This window comes from Polyergus mexicanus, unplaced genomic scaffold (assembly GCF_030449975.1).
Source record: "Polyergus mexicanus isolate NDT 795.1 unplaced genomic scaffold, iyPolMexi1.0 SCAF_7, whole genome shotgun sequence".
Taxonomy (NCBI): domain Eukaryota; kingdom Metazoa; phylum Arthropoda; class Insecta; order Hymenoptera; family Formicidae; genus Polyergus; species Polyergus mexicanus.
The window spans coordinates 8757138-8779664 of record NW_027223327.1 but is presented as its reverse complement, the minus strand read 5'-3'; the positions used below and the strand labels follow the sequence as shown (position 1 = coordinate 8779664).

General features: G+C 39.5%; 2 protein-coding genes across 5 annotated transcripts in view; one reads left to right on the top strand and one right to left on the bottom strand.

Annotated features, from left to right (window-relative positions):
- Msi (RNA-binding protein musashi) overlaps nt 1–22527 on the bottom strand; it is a 107536-nt gene that overhangs the window by 20755 nt on the left and 64254 nt on the right. For 3 of the 4 annotated variants that reach the window (XM_070299307.1, XM_070299309.1, XM_070299310.1), the window contains one exon: nt 881–1121. In XM_070299307.1, the coding sequence (XP_070155408.1) occupies nt 881–1121 (241 nt within the window). Of the gene's footprint in view, nt 1–880; nt 1122–19029; nt 19137–22527 lie in introns of all 4 variants that reach the window. The other variant, XM_070299311.1, reaches the window with a different exon arrangement.
- The window catches only part of LOC138934894 (uncharacterized), a 28463-nt gene continuing 7514 nt past the window's right edge, over nt 1579–22527 (top strand). The window contains exons 1-3 of the mRNA XM_070299043.1: nt 1579–1596; nt 1899–1990; nt 3077–3152. Coding sequence (XP_070155144.1) covers nt 1579–1596; nt 1899–1990; nt 3077–3152 — 186 coding nt within the window. The remainder of the gene's footprint in view (nt 1597–1898; nt 1991–3076; nt 3153–22527) is intronic.

The following is a 22527-nucleotide window of genomic DNA, read 5'->3' as shown; positions in this document are numbered from 1 at the left end:
AAGCAGTGGTATCAACGCAGAGTACTAAAGAAAAAGGAAAAAAAAAGGAGCAAAAAAAGATTGCTGCCTTTCCCCACCTTCTTTTAATATAATGCGATTAATAATACCTAATACAATCTACTCTTTTCACTTGATACTTTATATCAACAATTAATTACACCGATTAGTACAACTTCTCATCTACTACGGTCTACTACGTATATATAGTTTCGTGCAAAAAGTGGAAGGAGAGATTGCTTGGTGCATCGAATCCTGACGAGGTAAAAACTCCTTTCTCTCGCGACTTCTTCGCGGCCGTACCCCGCGGTTCACGAGAGTCGGGGTGGGCCCGAAAAATCGTTTACGGTAAAATTGACTGGCGCGGCGTAGAAACGCGATTTGGAAACGCGTGGGCGACTTGTTGTATACGAGGCTGTTTCCTTCATAATAACTGAATAATGCAAACTTAATTATCTCGAAAGCAACGAGCATTCCGTTATCGATCATCAAGCGTTACATCAAGTACATTAAAATGTACTCTCCATAATAGGACGTCTCTCTAGACGTGTAAATTGTATGAATCGTTTAAAACTCTCTGACAAATATTAAATAAATATAAAAATATAATAATAATCCTCTCTCTCTCTCTCAAAAAAAAAAAAAAAAAAAAAAAAAAAAAAAAAAAAAAAAAAAACGCTCATATAAATTTCTAACGAATAATAATTGATAATGCTTGCGTCCTCTCAATCGGCATGGCCTTGAAATATTTGAAATAATTGATCAATGAAGACGTTAATCGGGCAAGAGTTAAGTGTCAAACAGCCTCGTACGACAAGACAATAAAACCGTAATTGATCGGGCGAGCAAGCCGAAAGTTATGCTCGGGATTAGGTAGACCGACCTGTGTGACCGGATCCTTCATGATGAGAACGTCGGTGACGGTGCCAAACATGCCAAAGTACTCCCGCAGCTTCTCGCTGCTCGTCTGCCAAGAGAGGCCGCCCACGAAGAGCTTGCCCGGCGCCGGGTCGCCGCCATTCGGCGTACTCCTCCCGGAACTGCCCGAATGGCTACCGTTTATCGGCACCAGCGTGTTGTGGAAGTCGTGCTCGATCGCGCCGTTCGTCGCCTCCATGCCGGCGCTGTGAACAATCAAAGATAGATCGATCGTTAGAGAGAGAGAGAGAGAGAGACACGAGTCGCGATCGGATGAGACTCGCCGAATATTGTTAAGGACCCAGTCCGTTGTAATCGAAACAACTGATTTTTTTTGTATTTTCTGAAAATATGATGTTTGAAGAATGTCTTTCAAATTTTATCAAAAAATTCGCAAAATTGATAAAATTATAAGACTTTGAATAGGATAGCGCGTGAACCTTCAACTTACAAATTTTAAAACACTGTTTTCAAAGTTGAAGTAACAGATATAATGAATATTTAAAAATACTAACGTACTGTTTAAATATCAATAAAAACATATGTAAAACGCCAAAAAGATCAATTTCCAATATTCCAAAAAAAAAAAAAAAAAAAAAAATCCCGAAAATTATCAATTTTTCATACTGCTACAGTAGACTAGGCCTTTAAAATTTTACAGAAATGTTTGTTGTGCAAATAGTACTTCTACTATTTTTTCTATTTCGCATAAGAAACATTTCAAATCGTATATCTCCTCCTCAATTTTATGCAAAGATTCATGCTTGATTTAGCAAAGCATTTGCTAAATTAATTATTGACATGAGAACTAAACAATATTCGTGCACGATTATATCGCACTGCACAACAGCTGTGACAACTATCTATATTTATCACATTACGACTAGCTTGTGAGAAAAGCGTTCGTGCGGACGGCCGATAAGCATCTGACAAATATCGACAGCTTTATTAAGAATTTGCTAACATATTTTTCTCTATTTCAGTTAATACCACTCGCCTTCCTAACAGCTTGCGCGATGTTCGCTATACCTTTCATAACATACCATAGATTCTTCGTTACCACGATTGACGTTCAGTAAGTTTCTTATAATGCTTTCCTACTACCAAGTTTTTTTTTTTTCCCCCGCTAACGAAAGTAAAAAAGGGAAAAGTAAGAAAGGATTTTTGTTACATCGCGCGATATTCAATTCGATCAAATTATTAATTTTCATTTATATAAAAATATTAATTTTATTTTATCATTTATTTGATTATACTTTCATATTTATAATAGAAGTCACGATACACTGTTTATTTCGCTGGATTAAACATAATATATTTCTATTCCTTAATTTACGAAAGGTCGCATTACGAAAAAAGGCGCATGATTATTTATATTCTTTTTATGTAAGATTTCTTTTTGAATATGCAAGATTATTTCAAAATATCCTCATGCTGCAATACAACATGACTATTCTGCATTGTAATTAGAATTTTGCGTAAACGAGTGATATGTAGATGACATAATAAATAAACAATATGCCATATAAAACGCGATTAACAGACACGGTAGTGTTTGGTGCCAAGTCACGCATAGCCAAAGTCACAAGCAGCGACGTTATCCTGTGTATTTACACGCGAGTCGGCCAGTTGAGAGTTACAAATATGCTCGATGATCTCTCAGGTGACACTACAACGTAAAAATATTTCAAAGTAGTTTTTCATATTTAGAAAACTCGACGATGACTTATTTCGTAAGTTAAGAAATAGAAAAACACCGTTCAATCAAGTAAAATAATAATAGTGAATATAAAAACAATTATGAATATAAAAACGTAACTAATTAAATGATAAAATAAAATTAATATTTCATATATAAATAAAAAATTAATAATTGACAAAATTAAATTCAGCGAAACGATCTTATAATATAACGATAATGCGTTAAGATCAGTGTATTTGCCGAGAGAGAGCCAGCTGCCGTGGAACTCTGTTTTACATCCGCTAACTTTTACGTACGCCGTATTACAGGCAACCGTCCGCTTGTTAAAAAAAAAAAAAGGTGAATAAATTTCGTAGTGAAAACGAGAGTGCGACCGGTTACGAAAAACAATAATACGTTTTGCGAATCGTATACATCCTTCCATTAAATAAGCGCAAAATAGAATTTTTCGTTTTTTAGGATGACCAAGTATCAGAGATTCGAGATTCCGTCCGTACCGAGATTTTACGATCTGCGAAACCCACGTTCTTTAAAGGTAAATTGTCTATGAGATGCTTTTCTTAATTCATGATATCGAGAAAATTTCAAAAAAATTAATTTTTTTTATATTAAGGAAAAAAAAAATATATATATATATACACATGTAGATTTTTTTATATTAAATCGAATTTTTTATGTCTATAGTAATTTCTATAAAAATTTCAGAAAAATGTTTTTGGTTTTTTTTATAATTATTATAGATATGAAAAAATTATATTTCGTAAGATAAGATCCTATACACACACACGCACTCTTCTGCCTTCGTCCAAGCTACAGAATAATCGATAATCTCATAATTCAATCATTTCGTTTCTTACAATATCAGTAAACCTTCGATTAATTATTATGGCTTCGAGAATACGCTTATTTATTTCATGTAATTATCAGAGACACAAACGCCAATATCTGATTAATTATCGTGCACGGTGCAAAATATATATTTAAATGGATTAATGAAAAGCAATATAGATAATTGATACGTATCCTGCATATTTTTCAAACGGAGCAGGAAGAGGCAGGCAATCCTGACGACAATATCTTATCATCTCTTTAACCTGTATTAATTGTTTTTACAGTTATATTGATTATCGCGTTATCGTTACCTTGCCTACTATGTACGTTTATATTTGGCGTCGCTAAATAATTCACGTTACAACTGCGTTTCGCGAATACGGCAGCTGTGTCAATCGCGCCGAAAAATTCGCTACGAATATGTTTTACTTCGAGAATTAGATATCTTTTCTGTAATCGGTAAATTGCAAAAATCAAGCGCAAAATTAGTCGACTTTATGTTTCGCGTTATATACGCAATGACAATAATAGATTATTGTACCATTATTATACATGTCGCGTTGCTACCATAAAAGCTATAAAGCGAGACAATCCTCGTGGATATCCCGCGCGAGCGTTACACGCGTCGGATGGATGGTACACATCCTCCTTTCTCGGTCAGAGATCTCATATCGTATAGAGAGCGGGCGTAACAGACCGATACCATCACCCAAGGTGGTGGTTGGATCTTGCAAGAGAGATACGCAAAACGTAACTAAGAGAGAAACTCTACGATCGTTTCGTCCTTGTATACGTAACCGGAGATATATACCGTGCCCGTCGCGATGCCTTTTCCCTCAGGATCCACACAACGCGTCGTACATTCACCAGCACCGGCGGCGGTGGTCGTACGCGGGGTCGGCGAGAGGTGGATGAGATGAGTAGCAGGAAGAGAGGAAGAGAGAGAGAGAGAGAGAGAGAGAGAGAGAGAGAGAGAGACGGTTGCGCGTTAGCCCGATTCGGATATATCGCCGCGAGCGGCATGGTCGACATGCGCGCTGTAAAGAGGATGTTGCGGGGATGTTGGAGCAAGATGGAGAACGCGAGACAGGGCGAAGCGGAAGGTTGCAGCGAGAAAGAGAGAAACAGAGAGAGGGAGAGCCGGTAGGGTCAAAGCGAAACGAGCGAGTCGTTTGGGGTTGGGAGTGGCATGACGGTGGGATGAAGCGGCGGGGTGGGGGAGGGTGAGAGAAGGAGCGACGCCGACGAGAACAGCTGGTGGATCAATACTCCCACCCCTCCGCGGGCGCGCGGATCCTCTCGCTGCGTGTGTTCGGCTCCGCTCCGCTCCGCTCGGCTCGGCTCGGCACGGCTCGGTCATGTTGTCGGCCACCCCTCTACGCGGCGATCTCGCTTCTTTTCTCCATCTCCTACCCTGCCATCCCCAACACTGCTCCGCGAAAGCTCCGTGATCGGCCTCGGCGCGGAAAACGTCTTACGACACCGTACGTCGCCAGGTTCTCCTCGTCGTCTCCTTTCTCTCGCCTTTCCTTCGACGTGATTATTAAACTCTTTCTTTCTTTTCTCTCACTCCTTCTTCATTTTCTCCAGTCCTACTTCATGAGAGACGTTTATTGCTGTCGATATCGGAAAATTCTCCCAGACAGTTTTTTTTTTTTTTTTCTCTGATCTGCGAGAAAGATGCAGGTCGGAGAAAAACGAGCTTGAGAAACGCGCGATATACCGGGTTCGCGTTTTTCCCTGCGATTTACCGTCAAAAAAATGGCACTTGTCTCTTAAAATATCATTTCTTAAGACGGGATGTATCTTTTCCGAGATGCGATTCGTTGTCGGCTCCATTTTCATCGACGAACAAGCTATATTATTGATCTTTTTAGAGTTTCCGCGATTTTAACGTTTCTCGTACTCTCTCAATAAAACGGCATCCATGCATTTTACTTGCTCTCGTTATCGGATCGTTACCTCGTTATTTTGCGCCGTGCGAATTTAAACTCGTATTGCAAGATAATAATTTCGCTTTGCGCAGATTTAATTTTCCTGTTGTGTGCTATGCGGTTATCGAACGTAGCGAAATTGAGATATCACCTCGTAAACTGAGATTAAAAAACATTTAACGCGACTCGAGTGAAACGCGAGTGAGCAATCAGCTGGCGTGATGCGGCTCGTTGATTGTTTAATCAAGCCGCATCGTTATCGAGGAATCGGTATACAACATATATGTATATTTATCCGGATAAATATATCGGTCCCGTGGGATAATAGGTGATCGTATTTAGTTCGATGGACCCCATCAAACGCAAATTCTCAAATTATCAAATTCACAAATGTCCACAACACGACCAAGCAAACAAGTATTCTCTTTCTCCTCCTTTTTCCAACGATGACCTCGATCGTCTTACACATTATAACGACGAGGACGAAGCGTACAGGTGTAAAAGCAAACGATGGATACAAAAAAAAAGCATAGAGAAAGAAAAAAGAGAGACGAGAGAGAGAGAGAGAGAGAGAAGGAGTAATACATACACGCGCAAACACACACACACACACACACGCGCGCGCGCGCGGGAGAGCTGGACAGAGAGATGGCGGTTGGCATAGTGAAAGAGCGTGTGTAGTTTCAGTATTTTCAGTATCGCCAGACATCCCAGCAGCAGCAGTCTCCGCGTCCACCCCAGCAACGTCGAGGGGTTGTACTCTCGGTTCCCCCCTCGCGCCAGTGCTATTCTTCTCCGCGCCCTGAACCCCCCTTATTTCTCCCGTTGTGCCGATACAGATACACATACGAATACACACACACACAGACACACACACACACACACACATATGTACGCGCAAGTTTTCTCTCCGTTTCTCGCGCATGCGTGTATACACGTACACGCGAACGAGAGTCATATCGAAGACGAAGGGGGCGAGTTTCCCCCACGGTAGGAGAGGCTCGGAGAGCCCTAGTCCTAGTGGGGGTGGGTAAACGGGGAGAGGGTGCGGAGGCGCCGCCGCCACCGAGCGACGCAGTGCCGTCGGGACGCTCGACCGAATGATACGGCCTTCGTAAAGGGGTGTTTTTCGCCGGCCGCCATATCTCGCTCGACAACTCGCTCGACCCGGTCGCAGCCGAGAACCATCACCGCGGCAAGAGGAAAGAGGGAGTATAGAATAGGGAGAGAGAGAGAGAGCGCACCAAAAGAAGACCGCGAGGAAGAAAGATATCCGGCGAGAGATCAACCCATCGGCCGGGGATATTGTCCTGTCACAGCAGTACGCCTTTAAAGAGTTACTGGTGTGATGGGACATTGTCCTCGTCCTGGTGGTCCCATTTTCATCATCATCGTCGATTCTCATCAATGCTACAGAATGTGAAAGAGTGTCCCGGTTATATATATACATACATATACATGTATACATGTCGATCGGTGTCGCGCGCTCGCTTCGACATTCGTCGCGGTCACAGAGAGAGGGCGGAGAGGGTGAAGAACCCAGTGGGGCGACACGGACGAGGGATTTTACGAACGACGACGACGACGACGATGGATTATCGCGCGCGGTGGAAACGCCCGGATCTAGCTATTGTGTCACGTCGCCTCGATATTCCTCGGAGGAAGGATTAGAAAAGAATCGCGCGTCAATTCTTATGGTCGCCAGCGTGGATACGCCATGGTACGAGCGATGGTGTTTCCAGTCGATAAAGCAGCCTCCCAAGAGGCGCGGCTCTGCTCGCCACCGTGGTCGATTGAAGGATTCTTCTCTTTTCTCCTCGCCAGCTCTTCATCTCTAGTCGATGCAACTTCTTATTTTTCTCTGTAACTTTAAACGCAGGAATGGCTGTCGAAGAGCAGCGAGATCATCCACGCGATTGCTCGATGTCGCTGATGAAGCTTTCAACCTGTCAGGAATAACAAATCACGACAACTCTGAATGACAGAGGCATTCCGTTATCGGGACGCGCATCTACGTTGTGCCTATAGCCCGCAAAATGGCCGGAGCGCGTCCGCGGATATTCCTGCGCGTTATCATCGCGCAGTGACCCCCCCCTTCGTCGAGTAATAACGTGTGAAAAAAAATCGTTGCGAGCCCCCCCTCCACCCCCCCAAACGCGCTTCGGAAATTTTCGATCGTCACATCGATCATCAACGTAAAAAAAAAAAAAAAATTCAATCGAAAGTCGAAACCGGAGTAAGGTCATAAGTTGTTGTAATATAGTTTCGGTGGAGGTCGAATATGTCTACTCGCCTCGTGCGAGATCGATACCCAAATGCATAGAGAACTCACGAGGAATATATTTTGCCGATTAGTGATTTGCGTAAAAAATTACGAGAAATTGACATTTAAAAAAAAAAAAAAAAATGCGATTGTTAAGCGCGTTATACTCTCTATCTCTGTCTATGTGCGCGTTCGATACTAATTGCGATTAAAAGGCAGCACGGCCTATAGTTCGCCCGTAGTTGTTTATCTTCTTCTATTAATTCCCGCGCCTACAATAACCGCGCGGCCATTTACTGAAGTAATGAATCGGCCTTGTTTCCGTTTACGACTTAGCACACGGAATTAGAGCGATGCTACGAAGGGGTAGCAGCAACGGGGTCGATGAAAAGGTTAACGCTGGGTTGAGGTCGATTGGTAGACCTTCCATCTCTTCTCCTCCTCCCTCTCTTTCTTTCTTCTGCTTATTATCTTTTTTCTTCTTTCAATTGAATTATTTCAATTTTGATGAGGCGAAGTGTTAGTTTTTATCGAAGCAGTCTCTTCTCTTCGATCCATAGTTTTTCTAAAGTCCGTAGACTATTCTCAAAGTGTTTCGGAATTGCTTGATAGCATCGTAGAAAAATAAATTCAAGAATCTCATTAGACACTGTAAACAATAAGCCTTGGCACAGGTTTCTGGTGAAACCGATGCGATGAAACGTTTTCCTATTCTAGAAACGTCGTAGAGAAAATCGAATTTTTTATTTTCGTCGTCGAACCAAAGATATCGTTGCTTATCGAATTTAGTCCATACGTTTCGATGCTCCGAAAAGTATGTCGATCGAGTTAGAAGACAGTAAATATCGATTATTACATTTCCATAAGTGTGAAATATCGTCTCTTCGCAACACAATTCATTCTATTCAATTCGGATTAGAGTTAAGAAGAAAGTTTTTCGATCCATTTGACGAAACTTTGAAGAAATATCTAAGATCAAAGTGGAAGTCTCGCTGTTCATAAATTCTAATATCCGCACAAGTTGCTTCAACTTCTTACGCGAGAATTCAACGTGTAAATATTCTTCCATAATCATCAATCTTGCTTCATATAAACCGTAAAATCAATGTATTCTTTGCGCAATATTTTTACGGTAATTCAAAAACACACATTTGATATTACCGGATGCATCCGATCTCATCCTTTATTCAGTAACATCAAAGTGCACACCATCAACGTGTGTATCTCGAGGATCATAATCGTATGTAAAAAAAACTGAACGAGAAGTTATGGTGATGAGCGAAAAGTCGATGCGTATTCGAAATTAAATGGTAAATCGAAAAGAGGCAATTCCGAAGACAAAGAGACGGCCAAGCCCTTGTTTCATGCAATGCTCGTTTGAATATTATTCCCGGTGGCTTGATTAGCTCTTAACCGGGCGAAGCATGTCAGCGGGTCGAAGGAATCGAGCAACCCGTCATCGTCGTCGTCGTCGTCGTCGTGACGCGCCGGTGAAGCTGAATTTTACACGATCGGTGGTGGTGACGCGATAGTGTGTTCGTTCATGATGCAAGTGGGGATGATCGTGGACGGAGGGAGCGACGGGGTGGGTTTACAACCCTCCTGGTCCGCGGGGAAAGGTGGCTCAGGGCACCGCCACCAGACGGCGATACTGCCTCCCTTCAAGAAGGGAACGCGTTGTAGCGGCGCTCCAGGAATCGGAGAATTGACTCGGAGAAGGATACAATCGCGGGACAAATTCCACGGATGATTTCTTTGGGCGGATTCTTAGCTGGGAAAAGGAGAAACGGTGGAGGATCGATGCGACGGAAAGGACTCTGGACCGGCATCGCTCATTGGGAGGATGAGAAAGACAGGGGGAGAAGGGGAAAAGCCTCGCCATGTTTAAATCCCCGTGAGAGTCTTTAGATAGAGAATCCTATAAGTGTGTAGCGTATAGAGTATACACTATCTGGCACCCGCAGATGTGTGTTTTTGTGTAGTCTCTTAGATTATTATATATTAGATATTCTCTGTTGTTGTAAAAAAGAAAAAAAAAACAGTACTGTACTAAAACTTGAATAAATTTTAATCGATCGGAATTTTTTTGTCGCTTACTAAGACGCTTTATAACCGGCCGCTCCAATTCCGCTTTCGATTAGACTCGATCGAATTATCGACAACTCGTTATCTCTCAACTCGATTTGCCAATCAAGCAAGTTTGATCCGTTATTAGAGAAATTTACTCATTTCGCGAACTTTATTTTTTAAAATATAGGTCATTTTAAGTTATATCACACAATCTATGAAAAATTTTACAAAGATTTAATATATGTTTCATCAAAAGTTTATCCATGTAATAAAAATATCATAAGATCAAAGATGGAAGTAGATGGTAAAATATCTCGGTGAACGAACGAGCGAAAAACATTAGAAAGATTAATACATTCTTCTCCGAGCAATATGCATGCTTTGCACGTTGCAATCGAAGTTGCAATTAGACTGTGCACATATTCCATAAATATGTCCGACACCATATTCTAAAAGCAATGCACATATCCCTCTCGTTTTACTTTGCATTTCTTACTTGCATTCCGCTGAACGCCTTTCTATTCGATATAAAATAATTATGAGGAATTAAAAGGAGAAAGTCGGTCGATTCCGCGCACAAAAAATCACAAGAAATAGAAAATTGCGGTTTCAATGAAAGAAGAAAAAGGAAAAGAGAGCAAGATCGAAAAAAAAGAAAATTCCGGAGTGATCTGCGAAGCGTGACAAAAATTGCAAGAGCGATTACAGACTAATGTACATTTCTCTCTCTCTCTCTCTCTCTCTCTCTCTCTCTCTCTCTCTCTCTCTCTCTTTTCTCGTATTACAACTCGCGCGTAAAAATGTCACGTACCTGTTCTTTTAGCGTCTTTTAAAGAAGGTCCTTAAAAAAAAAAAAAAAAAAATGAACGCGCGAGTGCAGCAGCGGAAACAAAGAGCAGTCGTCCGAATTTATTTTAATTTCGAACGATATTAGTTTTAATTACAGCGCAAAATTAACGCGAAACACGTTGCCAGCTCGCGACACAATGCGGGAAAAGCGAGACGAATTCTGGCATTACGGATGTTTCGCGGTACGTTGCGTCCGAGGGGTTCAGAGAGTGTAAATACTAATTGCGCGCCGCATACTCGTTAGGAAGAAATGTCAAAAGATGTCTAGGTCGTTTTTATACGCGTATCATATTAATACTCGACTATTGAAATTTTCTAAGAATTTGCGCGACAATTATATCAGCATAGACAATCAACACGTGTATAAAACAACAATACCGAGTTTGTTAGAACGCGAGAAACGTGTCAAGAGTAGTACCTCTCGATAATTTGATAATGCACGATAATGCGAAGTTTTCGGTGGAAAAAAAAAATTAGATCAAGATTATTTTTATCATCGATACGCGTCCTTCGTGTTATACTAATTTAATATAAAGTTCCTTTCTTTTGTACTTCACTCGCATGCATTTTCCTTTTCTTACATAACTTAACACAGTAACGGTAGTCGAACTCGTCCCGAAGACTTTCCGTATCTTTTCTCCACCTTTCTCCCGGGTATCCCTCTTCCCAAGTTTTTCCCTCTCTCATGTATCCGGCACTCACGTTATTGGATCAATACGCGAGGTTCCAATTAATCCACGGGGGGTATTCCCCTCGACAGATGGCCAACGGAAAACACTATAGCTTGCCATACCGACCCTCCCAAAACCACATCATCGTCTTACGCGTTATTCAACATACGGTACATGTCCCGAAAAAATATCTTCGTGTCGAGAGTATAAGCAAAAATTGGATACATAGCTTAGTGCACGATATGTATTATTAAACTTCATCTTTTTGTCTTTAAACAGCGAAGTAGAGCAAAATCAAATATCGCAAAGTAATATATTTCTCGTACTGTACGATTGATGTTCTCTGTTCATTTTTTTTTCCTCTCTAGTCTGTATTTTAATATAAAAATATTTAAAAATTGTTTCAAGTTTGTGTGCGGATGAAGAAATAAAAACTTTCGCGTAAAAAAAAACTACGACTTAAATAAATAAATTAAAAAAATTATTCGCATTTTTATCAATCTATTTAAAATAGCTATTTTTTATTTTAAAAGAATAATAAATTTGTGAAAAAGATCCTCTCTCTCTCTCTCTCTCTCTAGATGCTATAAAATTTATACCGCGAGCACAGGTTTTAGTCATTACGGATAACTGGCGTGAATGCAAATCGCGAGAAATGCTTTCGTTCTTTTTCAACCGAGATTGGCAACAGTCTCGTGCTAATGGCATCATTAAGCAGATCGATCGGAGACGATTTTCATCCGCAGTTCACCCTCCTATTAACGGCCTTTTCATCTAGGCGAACCTCATGATGTATTTTTCTTCTCTTTCTTTCTCTCGATACAATTTCCAGACCAATGTCAGTCAATTTTTTTGCAGTGTCCAGTTAAAATTTCACGACGTCATCTTTCGTTTTAACGGCCGCGAATCTTCATTACGGCAGGGTGTGTATTCTAAGATTGATAGCGACAAAAAGGGAAAGTCACTCCCTCCAAATGACACGATACCGGCCTACATTTACCGCGAGATCACGCGTGTCCCTCGGAGAATCGCGGTGGCATCACGTGTCGCCGAGCAGTTAATATGATGACCGCGCACGATTGTTACATGTATATCGTCCATCTCGCTTCCCCGTACGTGGGCGTGGCACTGTTTGCATTTAATTAATCATCTTGGCGCGGTACAATACCACCAGGGTAATTCTATCGATCCGCCGCGTCTGTCTCGAAATCATTTATTATCCGGCATTACGTACGCTAGCTCACCTCCCATTCCGGCGGATATTTTGCGCGGCGTAATTTTGCGAGGCAGCCAAATTTAATTTACCTCACGTGTCCTATGTAGAGGAATAACTCTTAAGTAAGAATTTGCGAATAATAACTTTGAAGCTTATGTTTAACAAACGCGTAATGGAATTAATTAAAATAATTATTATGTACGCTGCGATTTTCCAGTGACATAATCGATAACCACTTCTTCTTCCTCGAGTTTTTCCAACATTTTATCGAATAAATAGTTGTATTCTTTCGGAAGATATATTAACTTCTTATTTTGCTATTGAAAAATATTCGTCTATGTTAAATGTCAAGCTTATTCCTTCGTATTCCAACTATCCCAATCGGTTTTCTAAAAATAGACGTTAATATAAATATCAACGCATCAAAATAGATCTCTATTCATCTTATATTAATATACTCTGTGTGCATCTCGAATCATGCACCTAGATTAATTATATCGTCGAAAGTTCTTACCGATCGTAACGAGCGATTTGTGGTAAAAGAAGACGAATTCGTCGCGGACATTCGATAAATACAGATGTTTTACACAAGGAGAAAGAAACGCGTGACACGAAGCTGGCGATGAAAATTATCCGTGGCAGGTAAGGTGCAGGTATAACACGCCGGCAACGCGTTGCTACAGTCTTCCTACGTTGCCGACATATGCGTATTCCGTTTGTATACCAACCGCGGGATCCTGATAAGCATCGAATGATACGAAAGTTTTGTGTTTGGATACGCACATTGGCATATATACACGTGATAATGTAATACAGCGTATATATTACATGATTAGAATATTATTGTAATATTAAGAATGAATAATATTATGTATTAAAAATTTATTAATGGCAAAATTAATACTAGAAATTAATGTCCCAAATAATTTCATAATAATTATATAAATTAATGATAAATTAATTGATTTAAAAGAAAAAATATATCAATATATATACGATTAAAATCATAACTATATTAAATAACAGAATTCTGGGAACCTCTAATAAACATTTGGAACAAACGCACAGAATAACCCGAGGATTAATACAAGTTATTCGAAATAGTTTCCTTTAAAGAGATTAATAGCGGATACCATTGCGGGAAACTGTAAGCTGCTATAAGCTATCCAATAGTCATTCGACTATTTCGGTTAAATCGATTCGCATTCTTCGACTATTATCGACAATAGAATTACGAGAATGCGATTTGATTAAGATTCGATTTGAGCTTGAAAAATGCCGCATTAAATATACGCCTGATTTATAAAAGTAGAGAATCGTTTTTTCCTCTTTATGAAAGAAAATTTATTTGACCCCCAAGTTGACTAAAAACGATAACATTGTTCCTTAGACTGTCGCGTCGTTTTCCCATTTTTAGTTTTTTCACACATGTCATGTTATGTAAATCGCGTTTTTTCTTGCAAGAAAGAAAAAACTTCTTGTATTCGTTGGATATACCAGATATTTTACAGATATTTTTCTAAACAAAAATCTTTTTCCTTACAATAAACTCCATATCTTTCTTAAAACGTTATACGATTATATTTTATATTATCACAAATATTTAGGCGACTCTCGGGAAGGAACCCGGGAACAAAAAAGGATAATCTCAAGTGCTCTAATTGAATGTGTAAAAACATTTACATTTCTCGGGATAATCACATCGATTGGTTAATAAAAATAAAGTCGATTCGTTAAAGCAGGATACGCGTCATGTTACACAGATTTACGAATGTGCGATCTACCTTTCGGATGAAAACAATAAAACTCGTATTAATTAACGCGACTTCATCAGGATTGGTTAACATTCATTGATCGACGCGTGCGGCACGTCGTAATGGTGTGAGTCTGTGTATAGGCACACGTACAAAGAAATTTCAGTGTAATCAAGTTCTCCTTTCCTCTTCCCCTCACCCTCTCAACATTGTCATATATTTTTTTTAAATGTTTATTCATATTTGTCCATTAAATAATTATTTTCAAGAGAACGCACATACAATTATTATTATTAATTTTAAGATATTAATTAGTAATATATTTTCAACTTTATTTATTTCTGCACAATTTTAAATGAAAATAAAATTTCCTTTCACGGTAGATAAAAAATTTTTTTTATAAAATAATAAAATTTTAAGATTAAGTTGAAATTAAGAACGTTAAGATCTCGAACAAGCAACTCATTCATAAAGTACAAACTATTTACATCTAACGATCTAATTTCTAAATAAACTTTCGTTTGACTAAATTCAACGATCTAAGAGAATCAATCGATTCTTTGACATTCATCGGGCAACTCAAATGCTATTCGCTACGAAACCTACACAGGGATATAAACTTTGTGACAGATAATAAGGAAACGACAATTATAAATGTGTTGCTGCAATATTCTTATCGTGTATGAAAATTCAACCTATCTAAAATACGATATTCGATAATCGGAGCAAAGAGAGAGAAACGAGAGAGAAAGGAGGAAGATAACGAAAAATGAAAGAGAAAGTTAGGTAGAACAGAGATTACCGGTATTAAAACCACACACAGCAAAATCAAACGATGTGAAACAGATAGATATATAATTATACGTATAGAGAGAGAAATGAAATACGCTACTCCGTGTGTATATGTACGGTATCATAATTAGTCTAGGAAATCGATAGAGCTACTATTAAATAAAATCCAGAGAGATGTGCGAGACGAAGAAAGAGAGGATCGACAATTGCTACAACTGTCAATCGCTTGCTTGCTCGCTGGATGCTTTTACTGACCTACCCGATGACGCTTTCTCAGCCAATCGGCGGCGGGTAATACGAGTAGTACTCGTGTACAAGCATCATCGTCCGTCCTTCTCTTCATCTCGTCTTTCTATCATACGTCGTGATCTCCGACTCGATCAAGCGTTCAAAAAAAAAAAAAAAAAAAAAAAAAAAAACACTTTCTCTTTCTTATGAAAATCGGGGGGAGAGGAGGTGTCTGCTTAATCGTGGATCTCTCGCCGATCGTTTTCGCGCCTTATCATGCCGATCTCCAACTCCCTCCTCTCTTCTCGTTCACTCGAGATCTCGAATTTGCTCGGGCTATTTTCTGCGTATCGGAGGTTCGAACTTGGTCTTTTCTTTCCCGCGCGTCCTTCCTTTTGCGGATACGATGAAACGAAGTGTGAAAGTCACGAGAGATAGAAAGGGAAGAAGGGAAAAGCAGACACGCCTTGTGTCAACCCTCTTGCAGGGAGTAAAAGGAAATGAGTCGCGCGCAAACACCTTCGAGCATCTCTTCCTCTCTCTTTTTTTTTTCAACGGGCTTTGAGCGTTCACTTTTCTCTCACAGTATGCATCTCACATCAAGTCCAAATAGAAAATACTTTATATCGGATACTACAAGTCGACAGCTAATTATTCCGTAAGAACTTTCTTCGTTTTTCCAAGGAACAAAAGAATCGCACGCATATAATACGATAAATATATTATAGAACTGTTCATAGAGATTTAGAAGAGTTCGTATCTCGATAACAAATATACACACTTTTATCTATGTATTGTGTAAAGTGAGGCGGTGTTAAATGTGAAACTTGCGTGTGTATCTCCGTGTGTTATTTACATTATAAATATAAACGTTTATAAAAAGCTGCTCGAGGAAAGAGTTGAAGCGCTCAAAGAGATAATTATAGTGATGGGAAAATCTTGCTAAACATTACACAACTTATTTCAAGAATTTTTCTTAATAAAGTCTATATAGAAAATTAACCGTAAAATTATAATGATACGCGATGGTTGGAAAATTGAGACGATTTGGACGCGACAGAATATTGTCGATTTCAAACTGACCGAAGAATGTTATTAATGTTAATTATTCTCACGCGTCTAAGGAAAATTATAATAGCTTGACTTTCTTGCTCAAAACACGAGAAACTGATTATCGGTTTAAATCGTACGAATCGAAGCAGGTCGAGCGCGGAAATCGTGCGACTTTCTATCATCTCGGTAATTTTTCCCGCCACGTATTTTTCTTGATTTCTCTTCGTCGGCTCGCGATAGTCAACGCTCAGCGCAATCGTGGCCTTTGAAGCAAGAGCAATAGGGCCTATCGTTACGATCTAATTACTCGGCACGAAAGAATCGATTCTCAAAGGGGATATACACAGAGATATAGCGCTAAACGGGAGAAAAAGAGAAAATTAATTTACGCGAGGAAATCTCGACGCGCGAGTATGGTGTTACATTCTCACTTGCTTCCGAGCACTACGACGGATAAAGATAAAGATCGACGAATAAAGATGAACAAAGATATTAATAAAAATGACGCGCGTTAAGGGTCCAATTATTCAAAAATTAGATATTTCAATTTTGCTAATTTTTATTATTTCTTGAAGAGTAGAAAACCATTAGATATTAATTTAAAAAAAATTCTTATTAGGTTCTTTCTCTCAGTATCCCCTAAAAATATCTTGCGGAATAAAACTAGACCGAATTTTTTCATTTCAGACAATTAGACGAGAAACAATATGTCACACTGTTATTTTTGAAACGTTACGTGCAGTGGTTCGTACCGAACAAAAAAAAAAAAAAAAAAAAAAAAAAAAAAAAAAAAAAAAAACTAAATATCTAACATTTAAAAATACTAACGTAATAAAAACATCAAAAAGATCGACTACCTCTTTCTCTTCTAATATCCTTAAAAAAAAAAAAATTCTGAACATCATCAATATTTCATACTGCTGAAGTAAACCGGGCCCTCAATCTTAATCCGAATTAATAAAATCGGTAACTAAGAGGCGCGCGCTATTATATTTTCATCGTGCTTTGGTAAGGAACGGACGGTAATAATCCGCTTTGAAAGTCGCTTAAGGAGAATTAGCTCTTCCGTGCGTTAATTCAGAAATAACGTTTGCAAAAGTCTAAGACGCGTACAGTTTCTAGCTCGTGAATATTATAGATAGACAAACTCGTTATCGGGGAGACAATTAAACATACTTGCGCGCGCGTGTGTGTGTATGTGCATAAATATTTACGCTAGTACGTCCAACATATACAGCGTACAATGTATTACACATACGCTCTGTTCAACCAGATCTAACGGTCCATAATCTAGGTCACTTCAAGATGATTCTCATCGCAATTTTATGCGTACACGGCGTTCCGGATCTATCAAGCGTAATCTAATATATATTTATGGATTCCTCGATTAATTAGAAGTCGAATGGATCAGAGTCCGGAGATCAGGAGTTTTTATGCGATGAGCCATCGAAATTGATTGGTCCTGAATTTTAAAAACAGATGATAAAACTATTGATTGGATTTTGTATTTTAATGTAGAGTTAAAATTTAATTATTGAAATAATTTATACATTGGAATAAACGATAAATATTCGCAGAAACTCTCGCCAAGAAATTTTTGGTTCACGGATAAAAATTATCTCGTTAGATTTGAAACACCCTGTATATCCAAGTACTCGTAATTTCTTCTACTTTATCAAAGCGTTACCTTACTTCGAGGATCGTGACAAAGAGACAAAAAAATAAAAAAAAATAAAAATAAAAAAAAAGAGCGGGAGGAAGAAAATTTAGTGCACGTGCACGCGCGAATTTGTATGAGAGCCGAAGATACAACTGCGACGAACAAGAAAGCAGATGAAGAGAGAAAGGCAAGGAAGAAAGAGAGGACAGAGACAAGTGTGAAAGCGATCAATATGGCGATAAGAGCAATTGGATTCCTGATATCGCCCAGTTAGCTATTGTAGAAAAATTGCACTAATTAAATCCAGTCGGTAATCGAGCGCGATGTCATCGAGAAAGAAACGAGACGGAGAGAGATAACCTATACTTTATTTAAGTAATTAATGTTTCATGATGGAAAAATTTCAAACTCGTATCGCCGATATATTTATTATACAAATGATACAAATGATACAAATCGCGCGCGAGTACGATTAACATAATTCTTCCTCACACGTGATAATGCAATAATACTTCGCGCACTTTAATACGTTCATGTTTCAGAACGCATTTCAATCTATTGTATATAACTGCGCTAAAACATAGAAATTTTTTCAATCGCCCGTATAAATAAAAATTCTCATTAATTTTAAAATTAATTTATCATTTAAATTATTGATATCTAACGAACGTATTTCTCTCTCTTATAATTACAAGAATTCGGCTATAAAATATTGATAAAAGCAAACCTCGACGTACCTGCCTGCGTATAACGTAATACGTACACGTGCGATTCGCACGCGCGACAAGAAACATCGATAACGAATAATAGCAAATTACAACGTTGCATAAGCGAGATTTGAATCCGCAGCAGCAGGTTAAAGGATTACGCGCGTGTATGATAATCGGGGTGCAATTTGAGCCACGAGCGAATTCGTTTGCATCTAATTGCTTCCGAGTCCGAGATGAAGGAAAGACCTCCCTCCCCTCCCCATCCCTCCCCCTTTTCCACCACCGTCTTGCCTTTCTCTCTTTACCTGGGATATTAAGAGTCCGGGGGCACGGTCTCTTGGCACACAATAATTAGGAGGGAACTCACGAGAATTAACGCACCGCGTCCCGATGGTCACCGATGATCCGTCGCCCGTTGCCGCACCTCATGGTCCACCGACGCGACTTTACCAGCGGGCCCGGCGACGACCGGATATCGTACCTGCATCCTTGAAAAAAAAAGAGACAACAGGGATTCTCAGCCACGTTTTGGTGGTTGCCTTTGGCGGTGCCTTCTAAGTCGCGTCTCCTCCTCTTTTCGCCGAAAAGAAACATCCCCGCGCGTGGGAAAGCAAGAAAACGGACGGGGCCGTGGGGGTCTCGCGCGTCGGAGAAAAACTACGCGATCGTCGAAAAGAGTGGGCTCTATACATACATATATGTATATAATGAGAAAGAGAGAGAGATGCTGCTAATAAAGTGGCGGCGAATGAATAAACACATCGATCACTAATCAACTACTCAATATACGGCGCGTATTTAATAATATCACGCGAAAACAATAGCTCCAATGCAAGCGATATATTGTTTCTCTATACCATTTCGCCGCACTACCAGAACACATAATGTGTGTGTACGTGTGTGTATGTGTGTAATATATATGTATGTGCATATTTCGTCAATACTAAATTACCAAGAAGACTCGCAGATCAAAGTAAAACATAGTTCTCTCAGCTACAAGCGGTATTCTACAATAGCGATTGTCGTTCGTATCCTCGTCAGCTTACGTCACAACGAAACGTCCTCTCGCTAGTTTTTGTCAGTCGGTCTCTTGCCGTCGAACAAAGCTAATAGCTCGATACTAAACACTCACGATCGCAGCACGCATTTGCAAACTAATCAGCGTTCTACGAGATGAGATTTTCGTCAAAATCACTATACTAATGGACCTATTTCTAGAACCACGCCTTCTCGTCTTCTTCTGGCAACCGTTCAACTCGATATACATATATCGATTTTTGTGTGCGTGTGTGTGTATCTGTGTGTACATCCAAAATTATACTACGAGAATTTTTACCTAGTCTCTAGGCTACTCCAGGAAAAAAAATCTATAATCATAGAGATTAGAGAATGAAAAAGAAAGAGAAAAATACTAAAATATTCTTAAATCAAAATCCTAAATGAACTCAAATTGAAAGTTTCGTGTAAGAATTTATATATTAAAAAGTCAACCGTTCGCGTTGCCAAATCTCTCAAACGTGTAAAGCGTTAAATATATAACGAGAGCGGGATGATATCAATATATCGTAATAAAGTTGTGCAGCGCAAAGCAACGGAACGAATTGCGGCGAAATAAATCGCGAACGCGTTTGACCGATCGGAGATAACGTCGGCGGGAAAATCGGGGTCACATCCGGAGGCGAAGGATTTTCCCGGACTCTCAGCCGCGCCGATGCAAGGTCGGAGGTGGCGAATAATGCACGTGGAGCGGCAAACCAACCCACGCGCCGCTGCCTACGCGGCCGGTTATTCCCGGTGGCGAAGGTGGAGGAGAGAAGGGCAGATGGGGTTAGACCGCACCACGGTTGGGTCGATACTCCTCCTCCTCGAGATCGAGGAAATTCCAGTCCGTGGCTTGGCTAATCCAACCGACCGACGGAACCGATTTCTGGCCTCCCGACAGTGTCCGTCAAACGTCTAAGAGGGCTTCCCCGATTAACTGACATCGAATGTCACGTCTCGCTATTATCCGACGCAATCTTGCGAGATTAAGCGATCGATTTGGAATTGTTTAAAGATCGCGAGGCTTGAGTCCTATTCGACTAAATTCCATTTCGTATCCGAAAGCGAAATGTGATTCATTTTGTAAATAATATTATTAAATTCTATTAAAATATAAATATTATATTTATTATAAATATTGGTTATTTGCAGCATATATTAGAGAGAGATGTGAAAAGAAAGAGAGAGAGAAAGAGATCTTATGATAATGAAAAACATAGGTATAGTTAAGCAGCTATAAAACTGAACGAAAGGATGACGAGATAAGTTTTTGTCCGTATTAGAACATTTTATTGTAAACTTGAAAACGAATATATGCGAGCGCTTAAATTGTTCTATAGAAAGAAAGAATTTAATTATCTCTTTAATATTATAAGGATAGAAATGGATTACCTCTATTAAGCTAGCAGGACCAAATCAGCAGAATCAAACTGGACCTATCAGATTATTTAGTACCCATTTTGTACTAATTTGTACCAATAATAATAATTTTGTACCTTGTGCCATTTTCAAAAAAACCGTGGCGCTGCTACCATCAAATTAAGCTAGCAGGACCAAACTAAAACAAAACAAAAAAATAAAAATAAGACCAGAAATAGAAAGGGCTGAATTTGTACTAATTTGTACCACCCAAATAAACTCAATATATTTAGCCCTTATGCTTAAAACAACCCCCAATTGAATTTAGCCCAATTAAGCTCAAGAGTAAAGTACTCTTTCCAATCAGCAGAATCAATCGCTACTTACACACTGGACGCGGCATAATTTGTACCGCCAAAATGTGAAGTTTCAAATTTTGTACCCCCGCCGTTCCTTCGAAAACTACCCCCGACCCATCTCAATCTCAAGAGTAAAGTACCTTTCGCCACGAGCAGAATCAATCGCTACTTGTACACACAATGCGACATAATTTGTACCATCAAAATCTAAAGTTACAGATTTTGTACCCCCGCCGTTCATTCGAAAACTACCCCCGACCCATCTCAATCTCAAGAGTAAAGTACCTTTCGCCACGAGCAGAATCAATCGCTACTTGTACACACAATGCGACATAATTTGTACCATCAAAATCTAAAGTTACAGATTTTGTACCCCCGCCGTTCATTCGAAAACTACCCCCGACCCATCTTAGTCTCAAGAGTAAAGTACCTTTCGCCACGAGCAGAATCAATCGCAACTTGTACACTCGGCGCGGCATAATTTGTACCGCCAAAATGTGAAGTCTCAAATTTTGTACCCCCGCCGTTCCTTCGAAAACTACCCCCGACCCATCTCAATCTTAAGAGTAAAGTACCTTTCGCCACGAGCAGAATCAATCGCTACTTGTACACTCGGCGGGACATAATTTGTACCGCCAAAATGTGAAGTCTCAAATTTTGTACCCCCGGCGTTCCTTCGAAAACTACCCCCGACTTCTATCCGTCTCAAAAGTAAAGTACCCTTCGCGACGAGCAGAATCAATCACTACTTGTACACACAACGCGACATAATTCGTACCATCAAAATCTAAAGTTTCAGATTTTGTACCCCGTTTTTTTTTTTATTGTGTTTTTCATGTAGTTTTTCGTTCACAAACACATATATACACATCCTCATGCATACCCGTATACATGCAAGTACGTATGTTTATTTCAATACCTTTATACGTAGAATCATTAAAAAAATTTAGAATAAATTCATTACTGAAAAACATAATAAAAAAAAAACAGGGTACAAAATCTGAAACTTTAGATTTTGATGGTACGAATTATGTCGCGTTGTGTGTACAAGTAGCGATTGATTCTGCTCGTGGCGATAGGTATTTTACTCTTGAGACTGAGATGGGTCGGGGGTAGTTTT